This window comes from Agelaius tricolor, unplaced genomic scaffold (genome assembly GCF_023055355.1).
Source record: "Agelaius tricolor isolate 1412-34295 unplaced genomic scaffold, bAgeTri1.0.p SCAF_3, whole genome shotgun sequence".
In the NCBI taxonomy this organism is placed as follows: Eukaryota; Metazoa; Chordata; class Aves; order Passeriformes; family Icteridae; genus Agelaius; species Agelaius tricolor.
The window spans coordinates 812,545-831,082 of record NW_027269263.1 but is presented as its reverse complement, the minus strand read 5'-3'; the positions used below and the strand labels follow the sequence as shown (position 1 = coordinate 831,082).

Here is an 18,538-nt window from a genome sequence, read left to right as displayed (position 1 = left end):
GATTTTTTATTAGGCTTTTGTTTGGAGGCAGCTTTTAATCAATAATGCTCTATAATTGCAAATTGTTATGATCCTAAGAATTTTAGTTTAAAAGTGGAGAATATTAAGATAGTCTTGTTAATTCAGGTTGTTTTTATGAAGCAGGAAGGATGGAAAGTGTGACATTCATGAGATGAGCTGTGCTTCAAAGTGCTTGAAAGTTCACATGGGTAAATGAATAGGCAGTAAAAGAAGTAGGTGTTAAGGATGAAGTGACTCTGGAGATCTAGTCCAACCATTCTGCCAAGGCAGGCTCACCTAGAGCAACAGACACAGGTGGTGGCCAGGCAGGTTTGGAATCTCTCCAGAGGAGGTTCCCCAGCCTCTCTGGGCAGCCTGTTCCAGTGCTCAGCGCTTTTTGCTCATATTCAGGTGCAGCTGGCTGTGTTTCAGTTTGTGCCCCTTGCCCTGGCACTGGGCTCTTGTCACTCACCCTTCAGACATGTGGATGCACTGATAAGATCCCTCTCAGTCATCTTTTCTCCAGGCTAAACAGGCCCAGCTTTCCCAGGCTTTCCTCCCAGGAGAGATGCTGCAGTCCCCTCATCATCCCCACAGCCCAGTGCTGAACCTTCCCCAGCAGCTCCTTGTTGCTCTTGCTCTGAGGAGCCCAGACCCAGCCCTGCCTTTCTCTTCTTCCCTTCAGAGGCTGGAGGACTCAAGCCCAGACATTTCTTTCCTGTGTGGCAGCAGCTGATAGATGTTGAATTTGGGCAGTTTCTTCCAAGCTGTGATCTATCAGGATCTGCAGTTCAGGGGAATGAGAAATGCTAAGGGGAGCATTTTTGTGCTGTTGGGGATGAAGCTCAGCCTCTGGAAGACACTTCTGAGCAGCAACCTGAATTAAAAAGTCACCTGCAAAAGTAGAACTGTGATTGCAACCCCTCACTCTTCTTCCAGTCACTGGGTATTATCTGTAATACTGGAAATTTGAAACTAGTATCTTCATGTCCTGAGGATGAAGACAGTTGCTTTTACAGTAGTGTTTTATCCTTACAGAGCAGTTAAATATGTCCCATGTTCATCTTGTCCCTGGTTTTGAATACATAAAGTCATAGCTGAAGTGAATTATCTATGTTTATATATGAACTAAAACCACTTTTATTGTTTTTATAATTCAGAATGGTTGCCAAACCAGTGCCAATGAAAATTATTCAATACTAGTTCTCATCCTTTTTTTTTGTGTGTATATATATGTGTGTGCATTTGTGAGTTTGTACACTTATGTTGTTACATGCCATAATGAAATATTCTTAATTGTTTTCACTGAATTGATACATTTGATGCACTGGATTTACATAATTGAGCTGGAAAATCAAAACTTATTGCCTAATACTTTTCTTTCTCTCTCTTTCACAGTCATAATGAACGAAAAGTGACCTGCAAACATCCAGTGACAGGACAGCCTTCACAGGACAATTGTATTTTTGTTGTGAATGAGCAGTAAGTGCCTTCTGTTTCACTCTATAAAACATAGGCTTTAAAGCCCATTAATAATGAAGTAAGATTCAGTGATTACTAGTGGCAATATTTATTTTTTCCAAGTCAGATCAACATGTAGATAGTTTTACTTGTTTAAATCACTTGAAAGCAATGATAAATATTTTAAATTGTTAAGATAGAAAACATAGCGCAGATTAGTTGTATGATAGAAATGCATCACATTTATGCACTGTATGAATTTCCTCTTATCGCTTTAATTGTTCTGTAATTTAAGTAAACAGCCTAGATATTATATAACAATCAGATAAACTTCCAGAAAGAGATAAATTTTATAATCACTTAGGGACAATCACAAGCTGTTAATTTGTAATGTTTTGCCTGATAGTTTCTCCTCAATTGATTATTACCTTGGCCAGTTGGGGCACTTTCTGAATCATTGGATAATAACTCAGATTTGCTGTCTTTGCATTAGTTTTTTAGAGCAATACATGAAGGTCTGCATGGAGCTCATGCCTGAGCTCAGGATTTTGTTGGGGTTCTGGGTGTCCTCCCCACCACCATTGCTGTAACACATTACATGGTGGCTCCAGTGCAAACCACCAGAACTGGCCAAATTTCACCAGTGTGAAAGGGGGGCAAAGCCAGAGGGGACCTTTGGAGAGCATTTCTTCCCATTTCCATCTCACACTCATACCTGTCTTTTTCCCTCCCACCAACACCTGCTGCTAAGAGAGAAATTCTGATTTTAAGCAACATCTTAAAATTCATCTATAACAGGTTGGAGTTTAAAACACAGTGCAGGTAACTCTGCAATGAAGTGTGAATTGCTTTCAAATTGGAAAAGTAGGACACAGGCTGTACAAAGCTACATCTAGGGGTGCTTTTTATTAGCAGTCTGCACACACAGCATGTTCCAGTGCTATTACATATTCTATTTTCAGGACTGCTGCAGCAATGTCATCTGAAGAAAAGAAGGAACGACCTGTAAGCATGATATCTGAAGCAACTAACTATAATCTGGCATCAGATTATGCTGCTCATCCAATGAGCCCTGTGGGCAGAGTAAGTCTTTATGTCCAAATAAATTAGAACTAAAGTAATTCAGTTATTCCACAAGGTGCTAGACAGTGCTGTGTGTTAGTGTTCCACTGAAAAAGAGAAACAACGCTTACATATTTTTCAGGGCACTCAACTTCTTCCAGGTTTGATTTGGAAACTCAAACAAATTGTCACTGTAGCTGTAATTTTTATCAGGTATCTCAGATCCTAATGACTTAAACTGACCTTTCTGATCTGTGTGAACAGCAAAACCCTGAGTGACTGATGAGGCACCTGGGCCAGCACTGTTGCAGAAATTGCTCCATCACAAACAATTGCCTGGATGCGTCCAGGTAAAACAGAGAGAGTTGGGATTGTGAGCAAGAAGTAGTTGTGAGAGAGGTGGGAGGTGACCCTAAATATCAAGTGACATTGGGCCAGAGCAGAAGTCCTGGCTTCCTAGAAAAATTCCTGCTAAATGGTTGGGAGAATCCCAGGATCACCTTAATTTTTGTTTTACTTCTTCATTCACCCAGTTTCTCAGGAGGTTAAGGTAAATGCCCAGATGTTTTTACCAACTTTTAGGTTTATTGGATAAAGCTGATGAGCCTATTGTGTGCATTTTTTATTTTTTTTTTAAATTTTCAGGTTTCCTGAGAGAGAAGTGCACTTGCTGCAAAATTAGGAAATGCCTTAAGTTTTTTAGGAGACCAAGAAAACAGCTTTTTGATCAGTGATGACAGACAAGAGCTGTCATCTCTTCTAGCCAGTAGTTAACATTTAAACAAGAGGGAAAAACCCTGTACTTCAGCTAGTCATTGAAAATGCTAACCCTGAGAAGTGCTTTTTCAGAAAATCAATCCAGCCTACAAGGGAAAAATAAACTTTGGAATATGTTCTAACTGAGAAAATTCCTTAATGTCAGAAACTTGGATTGAAATAATTGACTTACCATGTGGTAAGAAACATTGCAAGGCTCCTTCCAGTGCATTTTGGAAACTTTTTTGTTGTTTTAAATATCTCATGAGACAGGCAGAATCCTTGACCTATGTTAGAAAACTTATTTAAAAACTTATTTAATCAGAAAAGTGTCTTAATCTATTAATGTTGCTGGAGGGAAAAATAGAGAGTCACAGATGTATTATGAACAGTAACAAAATCCATCTCAACTTTCATATGATCATGTTTAAGTCCATGCAGGAAAACCAGTTTAAAATACAACAAACTAGAAAACCCCCAAACAACAACAGTAAAAAACAAACTCAAAACCAGCTAAGTCCTAAAACAACCAAGCAAGCAAAAAACCCCAGGTAATTTCTTGTTAGAGTCATAAAAATGATGTAGAATGCAATAATTACATAGCTAGTTCTCTCAAAATTCATTTTCTGGGAAGCAATCTCAGGTCAAATATGCAAAATTAATTACAATTTAGGAGCATGTGTCTTACATTTTTCTCACTTTTCTTTCAAAAGAGATGAAAATGCCCTTTAGCCTAGTGTTTGTTTCATAGTCTTCGAGAAGGAAATTGAGATTTCTCTGGCCCAGTTAATGTGATTTCTTCTACTTTCATTGATTAATGACACTTTAGTTTCCTGTGAAAATAACATTTTGAAAAAAATAGATTGTTCTGTTTCTCATTCCTCCTGTTCTAGTTATTTAAATGCACTTAAAATATTAATATGATTATTGTGGCTGCATGTGTAATTACTGTACATCAGTTTTCAAATGTGCATTTGTCTGAATTAGTGTAACACCATTTAAAAACTGTTGTTTTTGGGGAGGTGAATGCTGGAACGTAGAACCACAGCGAATATCAATCTGCCTTTTCTGGCAGCTATTCAAGGATAATGAGTTGAATCCTTTCTAAAGATAACTATAGATATGGCACCTGGGTTGTACCTGGATACAAAACTGATTTTGTGTTTTTACTCATGTCTTCAAACACTATAAAGCCTGGAATTCTTAACTTTTGACTATAATATGTATATATAGTGTGTGTATATATACACATATATATATATGTGTATATGTGTGTATATATATGTATCTATAGTGTATATATATAATATAGTATAATGCATATTATATATTTATTTTTATATATTAGATACATATATATGCAGTATTATATTAATATAATAGTAGTATTGTAGCACAATAAAACAGGAATAAAATGTTGGTGAGGGAACTTACAGAGAATTAATTACAGGGCAGAAGGATGCTTCGTGTGGTTGCCAAACCAATTTTTTTAGATGGTTTTTGTTTTAAGAGATAATTCATGATCACACCTGATACTGGAATGCAGTGAGGAATGGAAAAAAGATTGGAGTACAACTGAAGTTTCCGACAGTTAAGGGGTACAGGAGAAACTTTTCCTTGCAATAATGTTAATTGATCCCCGATAGATAATGGAACTTGGAGAAGTTTCTGTGTCAGAAAGACTCTCGGGGGTCTGTTGCTGACCAGAGGCTAATATGAGGTGAGACAAAAATCAGTTCCTGCTCAGTAAAAGTCCTAATTCTAATCTTCCTTTCCCACTGTATACATGAGGGGGGCCAAATAACATATTACAGCTCTGTTAAGTGCTTATTTCCTGTAGCTTGGAGTGTATTTCCAGACATGAAGGCACTAGCACAGACCTCTGGCTGTGAAAACCCACAGGCTTCAGATTGATAGAGAAGTATTTATTTTCATCTCTCTGTGGCATAAAGAAATTGGTCTTGTAGTTGTCTTTCTTTTTTTAATCTTATTTTTCTCCCTGCTGTCAAAATCACTACCTAGACAAACAGGATTGTGTGTCATAAATTGCTTTTTAATGTGTAAAGTCAGTCACATTTCCAGACACCCTCTACAGTTCAGATCTGCTGCTCTTCATTGCTGTCCTGATTATCAGCAGAATAAGGTGAACACATTTTTCTTGCAGAAAGTGGTGTGGAGTTAGCCCAGGACAGCTCCAGTACAGCTGGGATGTTTCCCAGTGCTCACAAATATTAATCAATTTGTTTATATGTATTTCAGTTCAGTCCAGCTTTGAATGGCTAGTGTAGGTGTAGCCATACAGCTCTGCTCTGGATCCAGGTTAGCTGGAAATTTCTGATTAACAGAAATTAAAATTATTCATTATTATTATTATTAAAAATCATTAGCAAACAGCACAGTGAACAGGAGGGCTGTGAAGAGCATTGGTGGTGCTCAGAGCTGGATGTCTGCACTGTATTTTATGATTTATATTCAGACCAGCCCAGTAGTGCTCCTTGTGCATCTTATATTTTAGTCCTGCCTAAATGGAATCCAGTTTCCTTTGCTATGCAAACCAGAGCACACTAGGAGTGAATGATGGGGAGATTTGCTTCAAGAACAACCTCCTGGTTCAAGCTAAAATGCTGAGGCAGAAACCCATTCGGCTTATGGAAAGCTGCAGCATTGGAAGGCACCAAAATTGCCAACAAAATCCAGAAAGCAGCATCCTGTTGTTTTGTGGTTTGGAAGATAATGGAAGCCTTGAACACCAGAAGCATATTTTTAAACAGAAGTTAAAAGTAACAAAGATACAGATTTGTACTCTCTAAGTTCACATGCAGAAAATTTCCTTATTTGCAAGGTTCTGAGCCTACGTTTTTCAAATTTATATGCAATGAATTTTATGTCAATTAATGACTTTTGTGCTAGTTCTGAAACTGGTAAAGAAGCCTCACATAAACCCTGTGTTTTCCTACCAGCTAAGCAGAGAGAAAAGCTGTTTGCAGGGTGCTGAAATGTGCAGCTCCAGATGCTCACTGGTCTGTTATCAGAGTTCAAAACCCCGCTGGGTGTTTGTTTTTTCAGTTTTGGAAACCAGTGAACATCACTGGCTGGACATCCTGGCTTCTTTTTCGGCACTGGGTTTGTGCAGGGTTTGTTCCACAGGATCTGATTTTGGAGGCAGCAGAGTTGCTGTGCCTTGGAATGAATCAGATGGTACCAGGGGTGGCTCTGCTTGCTCTGTTACCTTCTGCACCTTCCAGACACTGATGAGTGGTTGGATCATTCCTTCACTTTCCTCTCTTTCTCTTTGCCTTCTCCAGAAGCTGGAGCTGGGCAATATGTCCTGTATTTTTAATTTTTGTTTTTGTGCTGTGGGGTAAAAAGTACTTGAACCCTTCAGTTCTTTATTTTTATTTTTTTCCCTTTCACAGTTTGAGATAATTAGTTATGAATGGGATATCGGGGATGGCCAGGGATCCCATAACAAAGGAGGAGATGATCTAAAGTCTGAGAACCCATAATTAGTTTATATACTCACCTACAATGTTTCAGTGTCCCAAAATACTCATTGTCTTAAGGTTCAGAGTTTGTTGTGAAGTTATTCTCTTTATGCAGTGTGTGGCAAACTAATTACAAGTCATCTAAAGTGTTCTGTGTATTAACTAAAATTAGAAAGCACTTGTGATGCTGCATTTAATTGAAGGAAGTTTGTATTCACAGTTGGTAGGATGTAACCCATTAAAACTCTGCTGTTAGCTCAGTGAAATTGGAGTCAATATGGGTTTTTATCACCCTACCTTAGAGACAGCTGCCTAAATTATCTGAATTCGTTAGGCTTGACACAAGTGCTTGGTTGTCTTCAGAAGCATCCTCAATGCATTAGCTATTTTTACAAGTGTAGGAATTCTGGAGCGCTCTTGAGGAGTTCTGAACCTTTAGTAGCTAATATTAGAGTAGGTGTGAGTGTTAGAAATTATTTCTGATCAAAGTGTTAGCACAGCTTTTGTGTGATATGCCAATACAGCACTCATACAGGTTAACAGAGAGATATAGTTCACTTTATAGCTGCATTTTTTTATGTTCTTTGTTATGTATTCCTTTTTCACAGCTGGCTGTCATCATTCTCGTGGCTTCTTAGAAATCTTTGTCCATTTTGCACTGATAGAATTTTTCAGAAGAAAATGTTGAAGTTTTTTACTTTTATTCTTAATTAGGTTTTCAACTGCTTACTCTGTCTTGCTTTTCAGAACCGAGTCAAATTTCTGTATCTCCAAGGGAAATTAAAAGCACTCTGATTGTTTTTATATTCCCTCATGATTCTTGCAACAAAAAAATATAACATTTATTTTGTGTTGTAGACTCTAGGCAGGCACGTATAACTTTTGTAATGTTATTTTTTTTTGCCAAGTGGTGTTGTATTTTCCAGTTAATGGCATCATTGACAGAAGCTGCACATACTTTTAAATTATGTTCTCAGTTTATGATTTTTTAGCTACTCTGAAGCATGAGTAAAACCCAGCTTAGTTCTGTGATGAGTGTTGAGAGAATTTCCATAGAGAAGTCCCACACCTCATTTGCAACAGAACCTGAGTGGTTGTCAAGCTTTCCTCCTTTAGGAATTTTGCATAAACTCATGATTAGTCCCAGTAGCAGAGAGAGGGAAGCTGAAACTCAGGATTATCATACTGTCTCAATCCAAATGGTGGATTGGAAATGCAGCTTTAAAAACTTATTTGAACTTGACTTCTGCACAGGAGTGTACTTTGCTGTATCTCATGGTGTCTGAGGCACCAATTCTTACAGGATTTAAAACACAAGTAAATGTTCAGCTCCTTTAGTTGCAGAGCAAACTTTCTAAATGTGGGCTGAGAAGATTAAAGTGTGAATTGGCAAAGCACTGCAGGTTTCTTTGTGCCTTTTCCAATTTCTTGTGGTTATTCAAGTAGAAGGATGAAATCTAAAATGCTTTATTTTTCCTACTTCTCTTAATCATAGGTGATCATTGCAAAATTATAAGAAGTATAAGTAAGAGTTGATGTGAGCTCCGGAGTTCCGTGGAAAGGTTTCTAAGTAGACTTTAGTGCAAGCAAATAAAATAATGAATATTCAAACCAACCAAGAGATCACAGAACAAAGAAGGAATACAAAAAAATAATTTATTTTAGGAAAGGGGGAGTTATATCTTGTTGGAATCAGAACAAGTTTTCATGTGTTAGTTCAGTGTTGGAAGCAGGAAAGAGTGGGCTTTCTTCCCCAGGTGATGTAGTTTTTCATAATTAATAATAGTTCTGTGAGTTTACTTCTCTTCCTACAGCTCAGTAGGCATTCTACCTACCTTAGAAGAAGGTCAGATATTTGTAATTTGGGTTTTTTCTTATTTTGAAAAAACCCCAAAACATCTTTTGGTACTTGTCTTGGGATTTATCTTTATATTCTCTGCAGAAGAAAGGAAAGAAATGCTGAAACCAGCAGAACCATTGTAGTAATTATTTATCTAAAAAAAGAATAGAGTTTATCTTCTGCAGTCCCCTAGAGGAGCATATATAAGATAAAGATCTTAGAGAAAAGAAAAGCATTTTGATTTTTGTACAGTTATTGTTGTCATGGTTTCTATAACATGTTCAATTCAATTTAGACATCACGATCTTCAAAGAAGGTTCATAATTTTGGGAAGAGATCCAACTCCATAAAGAGAAATCCTAATGCACCAGTTGTCAGAAGAGGCTGGCTCTACAAACAGGTACTCAGACCCTCCTCACCCCCTTCTTTTTTTTCTCCTCTACTTTGTGATACAATAGACAACCACTTCTAAAAAGTACAGTGATAGCAATAGCAGAATGAAGCTATAAACTGTGTTCTTCAATTCATTAACTCCTTACTGGATATCAGTCTGATACGAATAAGGACATCAGCCAAGTAAAGAACCTTGGTAGAGTATATATATAATGATCCTCTCTAAAAAAAGCTGATGTGATTTCAGGTATGTAGAGATGATGGGACAAAAGGTGTATGACCCAGAATACTGGAGGTTTTTAAGTTTCTTTTGTTAGACTATGTATATTTTTTTTTTCTAAAAGTAATATTTTCAACAAAAAATACTAAGTGGAGACATTTCTTCATATATTTCACATAGGTATGTCTATTTCCTTAATTCAAAGATAATCATGTTAAAACCAGAGATTTTTTTAGGTTTTCCCTTGGAGTGTGAATTAATCTGAAGTATGTGCTCTTTAATATTGGGACAGTGTTCTAGCCTGTAAGTTGGTAAATTTGCTGTAAATTTGCTCTTCTGGTTAATATTACAAATCTGTTTTTAAAATCCACCAAGAAACCCTTGAGAACTCATTAATTTAAACTCAGCTGAGACAAATGTGTGTATGTAATTTTGATCTACATTGTCATTTACTGTGCCTACTCAGATAGACTGGCATGACCTGCATAGATTTCTGAGTGCCGGTGATGAGTCAGTTTTTAAAAACTGCTCAGATAATAAGATCTAGAAGTGTCTATTTAGTGGAAGATTTCCTCAGGTTTAGACAATCCTGTGGCCTCTAGTCTGAGAGCGAAGAGAATTCTGAGATGTGAATGCTGAGAGTGAAAAATTCTCACGAAGGTGATTTTGTTGCTGTTTTTTGGGGCACAGAATCACACAGTTGTCGTGGTTGGAAGGGACCTTGTGACAATCTAACACAATTAGCCAGGCTCAGCTAGAGCAGGGTCATAGAATCATGGAAAATCATCTGCAGGGTCATAGAATGATGGAATGTCATTGGCAGGGTCGTAGAAGCATGGAAAATCATGGTCAGGGTCATAGAATCAATGGATCTCATGGAAGGGACCCATCAGGATCATCAAGTCCAGCTCCTGGCCCTGCACAGGACACCCCCAGAATCACACCATGTGCTTGAGAGTCTTGGGCAGGACTTTGTCCAGCTGGACTTTGAATCTCCTCACAGATGAAGACTGCACCACAGCCTCTCTGGCAACTTGTGACAGTATTTGACCATAAAAAGCTTTACCTCTGCTGAGGTAGAATTTTATGCTTCTTATTTGTGCCCACTGTTTCTTTTCTTGCCCTTGGCAAAAGTTTGGCTCCATATTTTTTATAGTCTCTCACCAGATGTTTATACTGATAGGATGCCTGCTAAGCTGCTCTCTCCCCAGACTAAGCAGTCCCAGCTCTCTCACCCTGTTTCCATGTGAAGATGCTCCAGTCTCTCAGCCATCTCCATGGCCCTTTTCTGGGTTCCCTGCAGTATGTTCATGCTCCTCCTGCACCAGTGAGCCCAGAGCAGGAGCAGCACTGCAGCCAGACCTCTGTGGTGCTGAGCAGAGAGGAAGGATGTCCTGGCAGCACTGCTGATGCAGTCTGGGATGCTGCTGCCCTCCTTTGCTGCAAGGTGCATTCCTTGGTGCAGATGGAGAACTGAGCATTTCCCTCTGTTGAACTCCAAGAGATCCTTCTCTGCCCAATTCCCCAGCCTGTCCAGTCCCTCTGGATGACAGCACAACCATCTGGAGTACGAGGCACTCCTCGTAACTCCATGTGCAGACTGACTCAGGATGAGCTCAGTGTGCAGCTCCTTAATGAAGTTGTTAAATTGTCTTGGCCATGGTGTTGACCCCTGGGGCACACCACGAGGCAATGGCCACCCTCTCCCTGGGGTTGGCACTTCAACCAGTCTTTTAATCCACCTCAGGGCTGGAGATGGTTTATGTGGGAAATAGTTTAAATGCTGTGATGTTTGATTGGTGTTTGTAAGAAAAGGTGCTGCTGTGTATTTCCATGTTGGGGTAGTCATTGAGAGCCAATTTAGTCAATTTTATCAACAGAGATGATCTCCAGAAATGTGCAGTGAAAGCTTGTGCAGGTTTCTTTCTGATAGTAAAACAACATTTATGTAATCTCAGAGTCTCGCAATTTTTATTAAATTCAGGGTATGCTGTCTCAGTACATGTAGTGATCCTCTTCTGTCATTTTTCTGCTAATTTTTAAATCCAGAGCCAACTCCTTTTTTGGAAGATGTTTACAGTGAACATACTTTTTCTGAATAATGTTTCCTAGCTAATTCTTGGTTTATCCTTTCTTCTTTCAGCTCATTTCCCCAACCCCAGAAAGAGCAGAGCTTGAAATACAAGGCTAAAAATCATCCTGACTTTTCTTGGGCTGGAGAACTACCCCAAAAACAAACCCACCTGACAGTTTTTCATTAGAGAATCCCTCTTCTTCATTGTCACAAAACCTATTTGCTACAAGAATATTGCTAATTCACACATACTTTTCTTCTTGGAACAGATTAACATATTTATAAATCTGATTCTGCCAGGATGTGTGTGCTGTAGTGCTCTGGCTTATTTACACTGCAGCAGTGGTGGCAGTCTTTCATTCTGAGTTGTACGGTGTAAATTGGTTATAAGCATAAAAGAAAATTAAATTGCTGTAGGAATAAAATATTTGGGAAAGAAATTTGCTCTAGATATATGAGTGGTAATAGAAGACAAAGTTCAGCAGAGAGTTCCTTCAGAAAACAAAGGAGGATGTACCTGAAGTGTTATCTTGCTCATTAAGAGGAAAAAAACTTTTTATTTTTTTTAAATTAGTTAAACTGTAGATTGTAATCTCTATCATGCCTGGAGAAAAGGAGGCTCAGAGAGGGTCTCCCTACTCTCTACAGCTGCCAAAGAGGAGATTGTAGTGAGGTGGGGGCTGGTTTCTTCTCTCAGGTGACAAGAGACAAGACAAAAGGAAATGCCCTCAAGTTTTAGGTTGGATATGGGAAAAACGTTCTTCACCAGCGGGGTTGTCAAGCGTTGGAACTGGCTGCCCAGGGAAGTGGTCAGGTCACCAACCCTGAAGGTGTGATTAGATGTGTTAATGTGGCACTTGGGGGCATGGTTTAGTGGTGGACTTGGCCGTGCTGGTATCAGCTGGACTCGAGGAGCTAAACGGCCTTTTCCAACCCCAACAATTCCATGATTCCCTGCTCACTTCAGGATTCCTGGGTCCCAGCCTTTGTTTGCAGTGACTGCTCAGGATGAGAAGTCAAATGCTTAAAACAGCCAAGAAACTGAGCTGGCAGCACACACAGCACAGTTGTGTGTTGAGTTTTTATCTTCTTTTTGCCAGGGTCAGGATTAAATTGCAAGATGGAATTTCTCATTGGGACTTAGATGTTCATTCATTCTTATCTCTGTCACAGTCTCACAAACCCGGAGTTCTACAACACTTCACTCTAATAAACTAAAAATCGAGCCATATCTCTCTCTCTACAAGGCCTTTTAAGGATAAACTGTCCAATTAAGACATTACACCTAATTATTTTCACTTTTAACCCAATAACCAACCACCTGTGCCTGCAATGGAGACTTTTTTATCCAATTGCACAAAACCACCCAAACCCATAGAGGAAAAGGGGAAGAAGAAGCACCAACCTCCACCCTAAAACCTCCATCTTGCTTTATATCTATTACTGTGTTCTAAACCCTTAAACTCTAAGTTTTCCACCCTGTGATAGCACACACTTCTATTCAAACTCCACAGCCACAATCCCGGTTCTGTCATTCCATTTGGGAAGCCTTCGCAGGTCAATGCAGTGTTCTCTTGGTGGTCAGTGCCTTGCAGCACAGAAAGTCTGAAATTCTCAGTATCCAGGCTTCCAGCAGCTGTGCAGGGCCTGTTTTGTGCTGGGAAGCAGAGCTGTCCCCAGTGTGTTTTCTGACTTGGCCCCTGTGATTCCTGCAGGACAGCACTGGGATGAAGCTGTGGAAGAAGCGCTGGTTTGTGCTCTCAGATCTGTGTCTCTTCTACTACAGAGGTGAGTTCAGCTCCTGAGAGCTTCCTTTGCTAATTTTGCTGGGAGCAGATAAATTTTGACACACTAGTGAAATGTAATAAATAAGCTTCTGCTTAACTTTATGAATTAAAATAGTTGTATAGCTGTCAATATCCAGGCCTGCTACTCTTATCTTCTTTTTTTTTCTTTCTTTCTTAATTACCAGTTTCACATAATTGCTTCCTGCCTGCCAGGCTGTGCTCAAAGGGCAAGCCCACTCACAGCCACCTCTGTTACTAAATTCTGGGTTGTAGTTTTTCTCACAGCTTCTGTTGCTAGAAACTAAATATGTCAGGTTAAATGTGATTTTTATGTGAGTTAAGTAGCTGAAATGGGGATAGGGAAGGGATAAGATGCAGGGGAGCTGAAACTCTGCTTTGAGAATGATAAAGAAGATATATATGCCTTTGGGAACTCTAATCGGTGTTCATGAATACTTATAAGATGGAACATTGTCCAATTCCATATGAGTAGAAGTCTCTGCTGTATTTTGGAACAAAAGAATCTGTTAGTAACCTCACGTAGCTAGATCAGACTTTTAATGGAAAAATTAGCTGCTTCTCATTCTAGTCTGGAGTTACATGGGTTAGTGTTCCCTTTAGCACTGCAGATTATGAACTGGAGTGGTGCTCCTCCAGAAACAAATGGGACTTGGGCATAAGGAAACATGGGCAATCCTGAAATAAAGTGTACAGCCATTTTAGTTTAAAGGAGGCTGAGAGTGAGGAGGATTATAGAGCATGGCAAAATAGAGGAATGTAAACAGGGCCACCTGCAGTCTTAACTGTGGGTGGAGGTCAACAAAAGGTTTCAGTTTGGGATGAAGCTTTGGAATTGGTAGGACTGGTGCTGATGCTGGTGATGCTGAAAGCAGAGACTGATGAATTTTAAATGGTGTTCTCTGAAAGTGCAGCACGGATCCAATCAAAGACAAATCAGGTCTGAAACAAAAGCTCTGTTTGCAACTGGTTTAGCTAACAAATTCTGAATTATTCAACTGTTATTAGGCTTGTTTCTCTATACCAAGTGGTACACGTAGTTGGATAAACCCCTGCTGAGTCAAAAATCAGGCTGAAATTCCAGTTATGGAGACATCAACTGACTGATACAGATACACTGTGGTTACCTAAGTGGTCATTGCATACTCTGTGCTATTTACAGGTTTATTTTAAACACCTCTTCAGGCTCCTTCTTCAGAAAGTTGTAAAAAGAGTGCTACATTATAGCTGCCTTAAGAACAGATTAAATTGAGTTTAAGCACTGCATAGGAAGTTTGTCAAAATAAAACAAAAAAAGCAATAAGCAAAACCAGCAACAAAATAAACAGCTCTATAATATTTTCATTTTCTACATGGCCCAACATTCTGAAATACAGGCAGAATAATCTAAATTGGTTTTGTGATAAGTGTGGCTTTTAACTGTCACTCCATAGAACATAGTTAAAACTGTTAAACTGGAATTAAATGTATGCAGTGATAGTCCAAAATGTATTAGAAGCGGGTGATAAAATATAAGAAGCTTTTATTCTAAACCCTTTTAGATTTCTGTTAATTCTCAGGTAGTGAAAAAATAGGTAAGGGAGGGTCATGCACTTGCTCCCAGATGAAACCACAGACCTGTTTGTGGTTGTGCAGTTGTGGTTGTTGTAAGTCATACTAAACTTAGTAAGTCATACTAAACTCCCAGAATTGTGTTAGAATATTAGCAGCTGAAATCCAATTTATAGATGAAAAGAAAAATCCACGTCATAGTATTTTCTCACAGCTTAGAGAATACTCTTTTTCTGTTCCCCCAAGGCATGAAGGACCATCCACTTTCATATTGGAAGGTTGTTGTTGGCACAAATAAAAGTTCTTAGAACTGTACAGAAGATTTGCTGCTTTTCTTGTGTACTTTTACACACAGCACACAAGTAAAGATAATATGGGGCAGTGGGATGTGTAGATAAAAGCAAACATGATTGGGAACAGATTTTTAAAATCTGGAACTGGAATGTGGCAGCATGTCTTTAACAAAGACCAAAGTGCTGCAGACAAGCAGCTGTTCAGTGGAACAAAAATGCTGAATGCTGTTATGTGGCACTAGTTGGGGGGTTTACTCAGTCATCAGTCAAAATATGATCTAGGAAAAGAGAACTTTCCCCCCAAACAGAAGTCCAAATAAAGTAAACCCCAATGTTTGCCCAATATGGATTTGGGGACAGGGCACATTTTTGTGTGTGGCTGGCAAGGAGTCAATATTTGAAGGGAAGGTGGGATGATTTCATTCATATTTAAAGGTACTGCTGAGTTGCTGGAAGTAAATCCACTCCATTTCTTTTCTGCCTTATCATAGGAATGAATTTATGCTCAGCTCTGCAATTAAACAACTATCCCAAAAAGCACAGTTTTTCCATCTCATCTGTCATGGGATACTCAAGTGGCTGGGCACACCTTTCCCCATAGAAATAACTTAAATGAAGGTTTGGCTTTTCAAAATCTAGGAGTAAATGAGAACCTGGAAAAGATTTTTAAGTCTACACATAAGCAATAGCTCTGGCGTGCTGTTTAAGTGTATTTTAATTGTAATTGTTAATTTTTAATTGAAATTTTGCAATGCCTGTTTTCATCTTAATTTCATAGATTTTTTTGTGGGTATTCAACTAAGAGAAGTTTTATGGTGGACAGTCTCTAAGATAGTGATTGTGAATAGAAGTTCTGTTCATGAAATACAATTAAGATAGACTTTATGAAATGCATCCAATTATTCCATTAATAAAGTATAACTGGATTTAAAAGCTGGTTGTGGCTTTCAATTAAAATGTCATTTTTTTATTATGATCTGTTGATCTAAAATTTTATGTAAAACAAGGCTCTGGGAAAAGGGTATTTGTTTTGGGGGAGAGCTTTTTTTTTTTACAAATTATCTGAAATGTGTGCATTCTTACAAATGGAATGTAATTGAGTGTAAACTCTTTGTGGGAATTATAATGATAATTCATAATTAAATATTATAATGGAGATTATGTAGCATAATATGCCGGAGATCAGAAGAAGAATATGCACATTTTCTCTAAAACGCCAGCAGTCACAAGCAGTGCTTCTAAGCACTTGTGCTGTCAGAGGTGTTTTTTAGTGAGCAGGCAGTAGATGTGTGCTGTTCTATCTCGGGGTCTCTGTGGTCGAGATGACCCCGAGGTGTTAGAAAGTCTCTTTTTCCCAGCCCAGCAATCAAAGAAGTAGTCAGGATTCCTAAGCTCTGGTTTTCAAGGTTGTTTATTTTCTCTTATCTAACATATTCTTTCTCTGACCTACTGAGATCTGTCCAGCAGGTTGGTTTGTGGCACACTGACCGCCCTTGGGGTGGTGTTATCTTTTTATACTAAGAACTACGTGTACTTTATTTACAATAATTTTCCAATACCTATCACCTATGTCAGACAGTCTGTCTCTACTTTAAACCAACCCAAAAGTGTCACCATCACAGCAGAAGATGAAGGACAAGAAGAAGAAAGAGGAAGAACAAGGCACACCCAAATCACTCCGTCTTGGCTTCTGAACCCCCATTCTAAAAACCCAAAATTCTACTTTTCCACCTTGTGACAATCATTCTACTTAAACTCTCATGGCTTCACGTGAGAGTTTACACACAACTCTTCACATAAAGTTGGTACTTGTTTCCATGGGTTAAAATTGAAGGCGCGGGTGTCTTTGTGCCAAGGTCTTTGAGCTCCTTGCCAGGGGCTTGAGCCATCCAGGGCAGCCAGAGGGATGTCCTGGGTTCTGACAATTCTGGTTCTTTGTCACTGAATCAGGGGCTTGCCTTCCATCAGCTCTTCATAGTTAATCTGGATTTCTAGTTCTTAATGCTTCTTCTCTGAGCTAAACTTCCTGCTCATGCTCCTGTGTGGCTGAAGGAGTTTCATGAAGTGTCAGAATGCAATGTTTTGTGTCCAAGGAACAAAATGTTGTGTGTCCAAGGGCCATTTTCTAATACCAGTGTGCATCCCCAGATGAGAAGGAGGAAGGAATCCTGGGGAGCATACTTCTGCCCAGTTTCCAGATATCTGTGCTGTCTGCTGAGGACCACATCAACCGCAAATTCGCCTTCAAGGTGAGGGGAGCAGCTTTGCCATCTGATTTTGTGTCTGAAAGCACAAGAGCCTGGTCACAAAAGCTCATTTTATTGAGTTGTTAATAGTAAATTAGTAAATAATACATAGTAAATTAGTAAAGAATACATTTGTACCCTGGTTCGTTTCTTTAGTTCTGGATCTATATTATATAATCACATTCTGCTTTCTCTGTAAGAAATGCCGGGGTGACTTCTCAGAACAGATTTATGAAAGTTCCTTTTATTAGAATTTGAAAGTTATTAATAAACTAAAGTATATTAATAATAAATAAAAATGGCCATAAACTGGTTTTGGGTGTTAGAAATTTCCCTGCCCTAGCAGGGAGAAGGTGTCATCGCTCATAAAATGTTTTTTTCTTCTTAAAATCTGTTCTTGAAATTGCCCTCTCTTCTGCATTTGAGGACTTCTCAGAACAGATGTGTGGAAGTTTCTTTTATTAGCATTTGAATTTATTGACAAACAGCTTCTGAGGCTGATTTTTGCATAATAGAGTAGCAAAAGTTTCAGGTGCTTAGCCTGATGTAAACATAGACAGAATTACTAGAATGGGGAAATGGATGGATATCACTTAGTAGCAGGTTTTTTTTGTTTTGGGTTTTTTTTTGTTTTGTGGGGTTTTTTTTTTTTTGTTTGTTTGTTTTGTTTTTTTGGGGGTTTTTTTGGTAGTTCATGGGTCTTAAATCCTGTGTGGTGAATTATCATTTAGAATTATGAACCAGCATCTGCAGCTGAATTTATCCCACTAATGAAAGTTCATTCGTTATTTAATATAAAGTATCTTTGCACATAAATAAAAATAAGAACTTATTATCACTTAAATCACAATATTACATGAATCACTCTTAGCAGTGTTTCGTGACAATCTTAAATCATGATATAAATTACTTTACTAAGCATGTTGTCCTGACTTTTTTTTATTGTTGTTTTATGAGCTCCTTTTGGCACTTTGTTTGGTCTCCTAAACCAAGACATCATTTATTTACTATGGTAAGTACAAATTAAAACTTACTGTATCATTCAGACTGCCAAATTCTATGCTAAAATTTTATTTATATGAATTATATTAATCTACATTAATGAATGCTCAATATCACTTTTAGTAGATTGAAGAAATTTAAGGGCTTTTTGTTTAATGTATTAATGAAGAAGCAGCTACGATTGAAAATTACAGGCAGTTATTTGGAAAATATGAATGCAGTGACGAAGGAACACTGTAGTGTTCCTTTTGATTTTTTTTTTTGAGCATATTATTTGAAGAAATCTTCTCAGATAAAGCATTAGAGTGAATATGCAGTAACAATATTTGCCTCTCTTCTTTTACAGAATC

General features: G+C 38.4%; 1 protein-coding gene across 16 annotated transcripts in view; it reads left to right on the top strand.

The window, feature by feature from the left end:
• Positions 1–18,538, top strand: part of PLEKHA5 (pleckstrin homology domain containing A5) — a 159,082-nt gene that overhangs the window by 89,752 nt on the left and 50,792 nt on the right. For all 16 annotated transcript variants that reach the window (XR_011678455.1, XR_011678454.1, XM_071422098.1 and 13 more), the window contains 5 exons: positions 1,399–1,482; positions 2,424–2,544; positions 8,900–9,004; positions 13,007–13,079; positions 17,089–17,189. Coding sequence is in view for 14 of the 16 variants with exons in the window: in XM_071422098.1 (XP_071278199.1) it covers positions 1,399–1,482; positions 2,424–2,544; positions 8,900–9,004; positions 13,007–13,079; positions 17,089–17,189 (484 nt within the window). In the remaining 2 variants the exon portion in view is untranslated. The remainder of the gene's footprint in view (positions 1–1,398; positions 1,483–2,423; positions 2,545–8,899; positions 9,005–13,006; positions 13,080–17,088; positions 17,190–18,538) is intronic.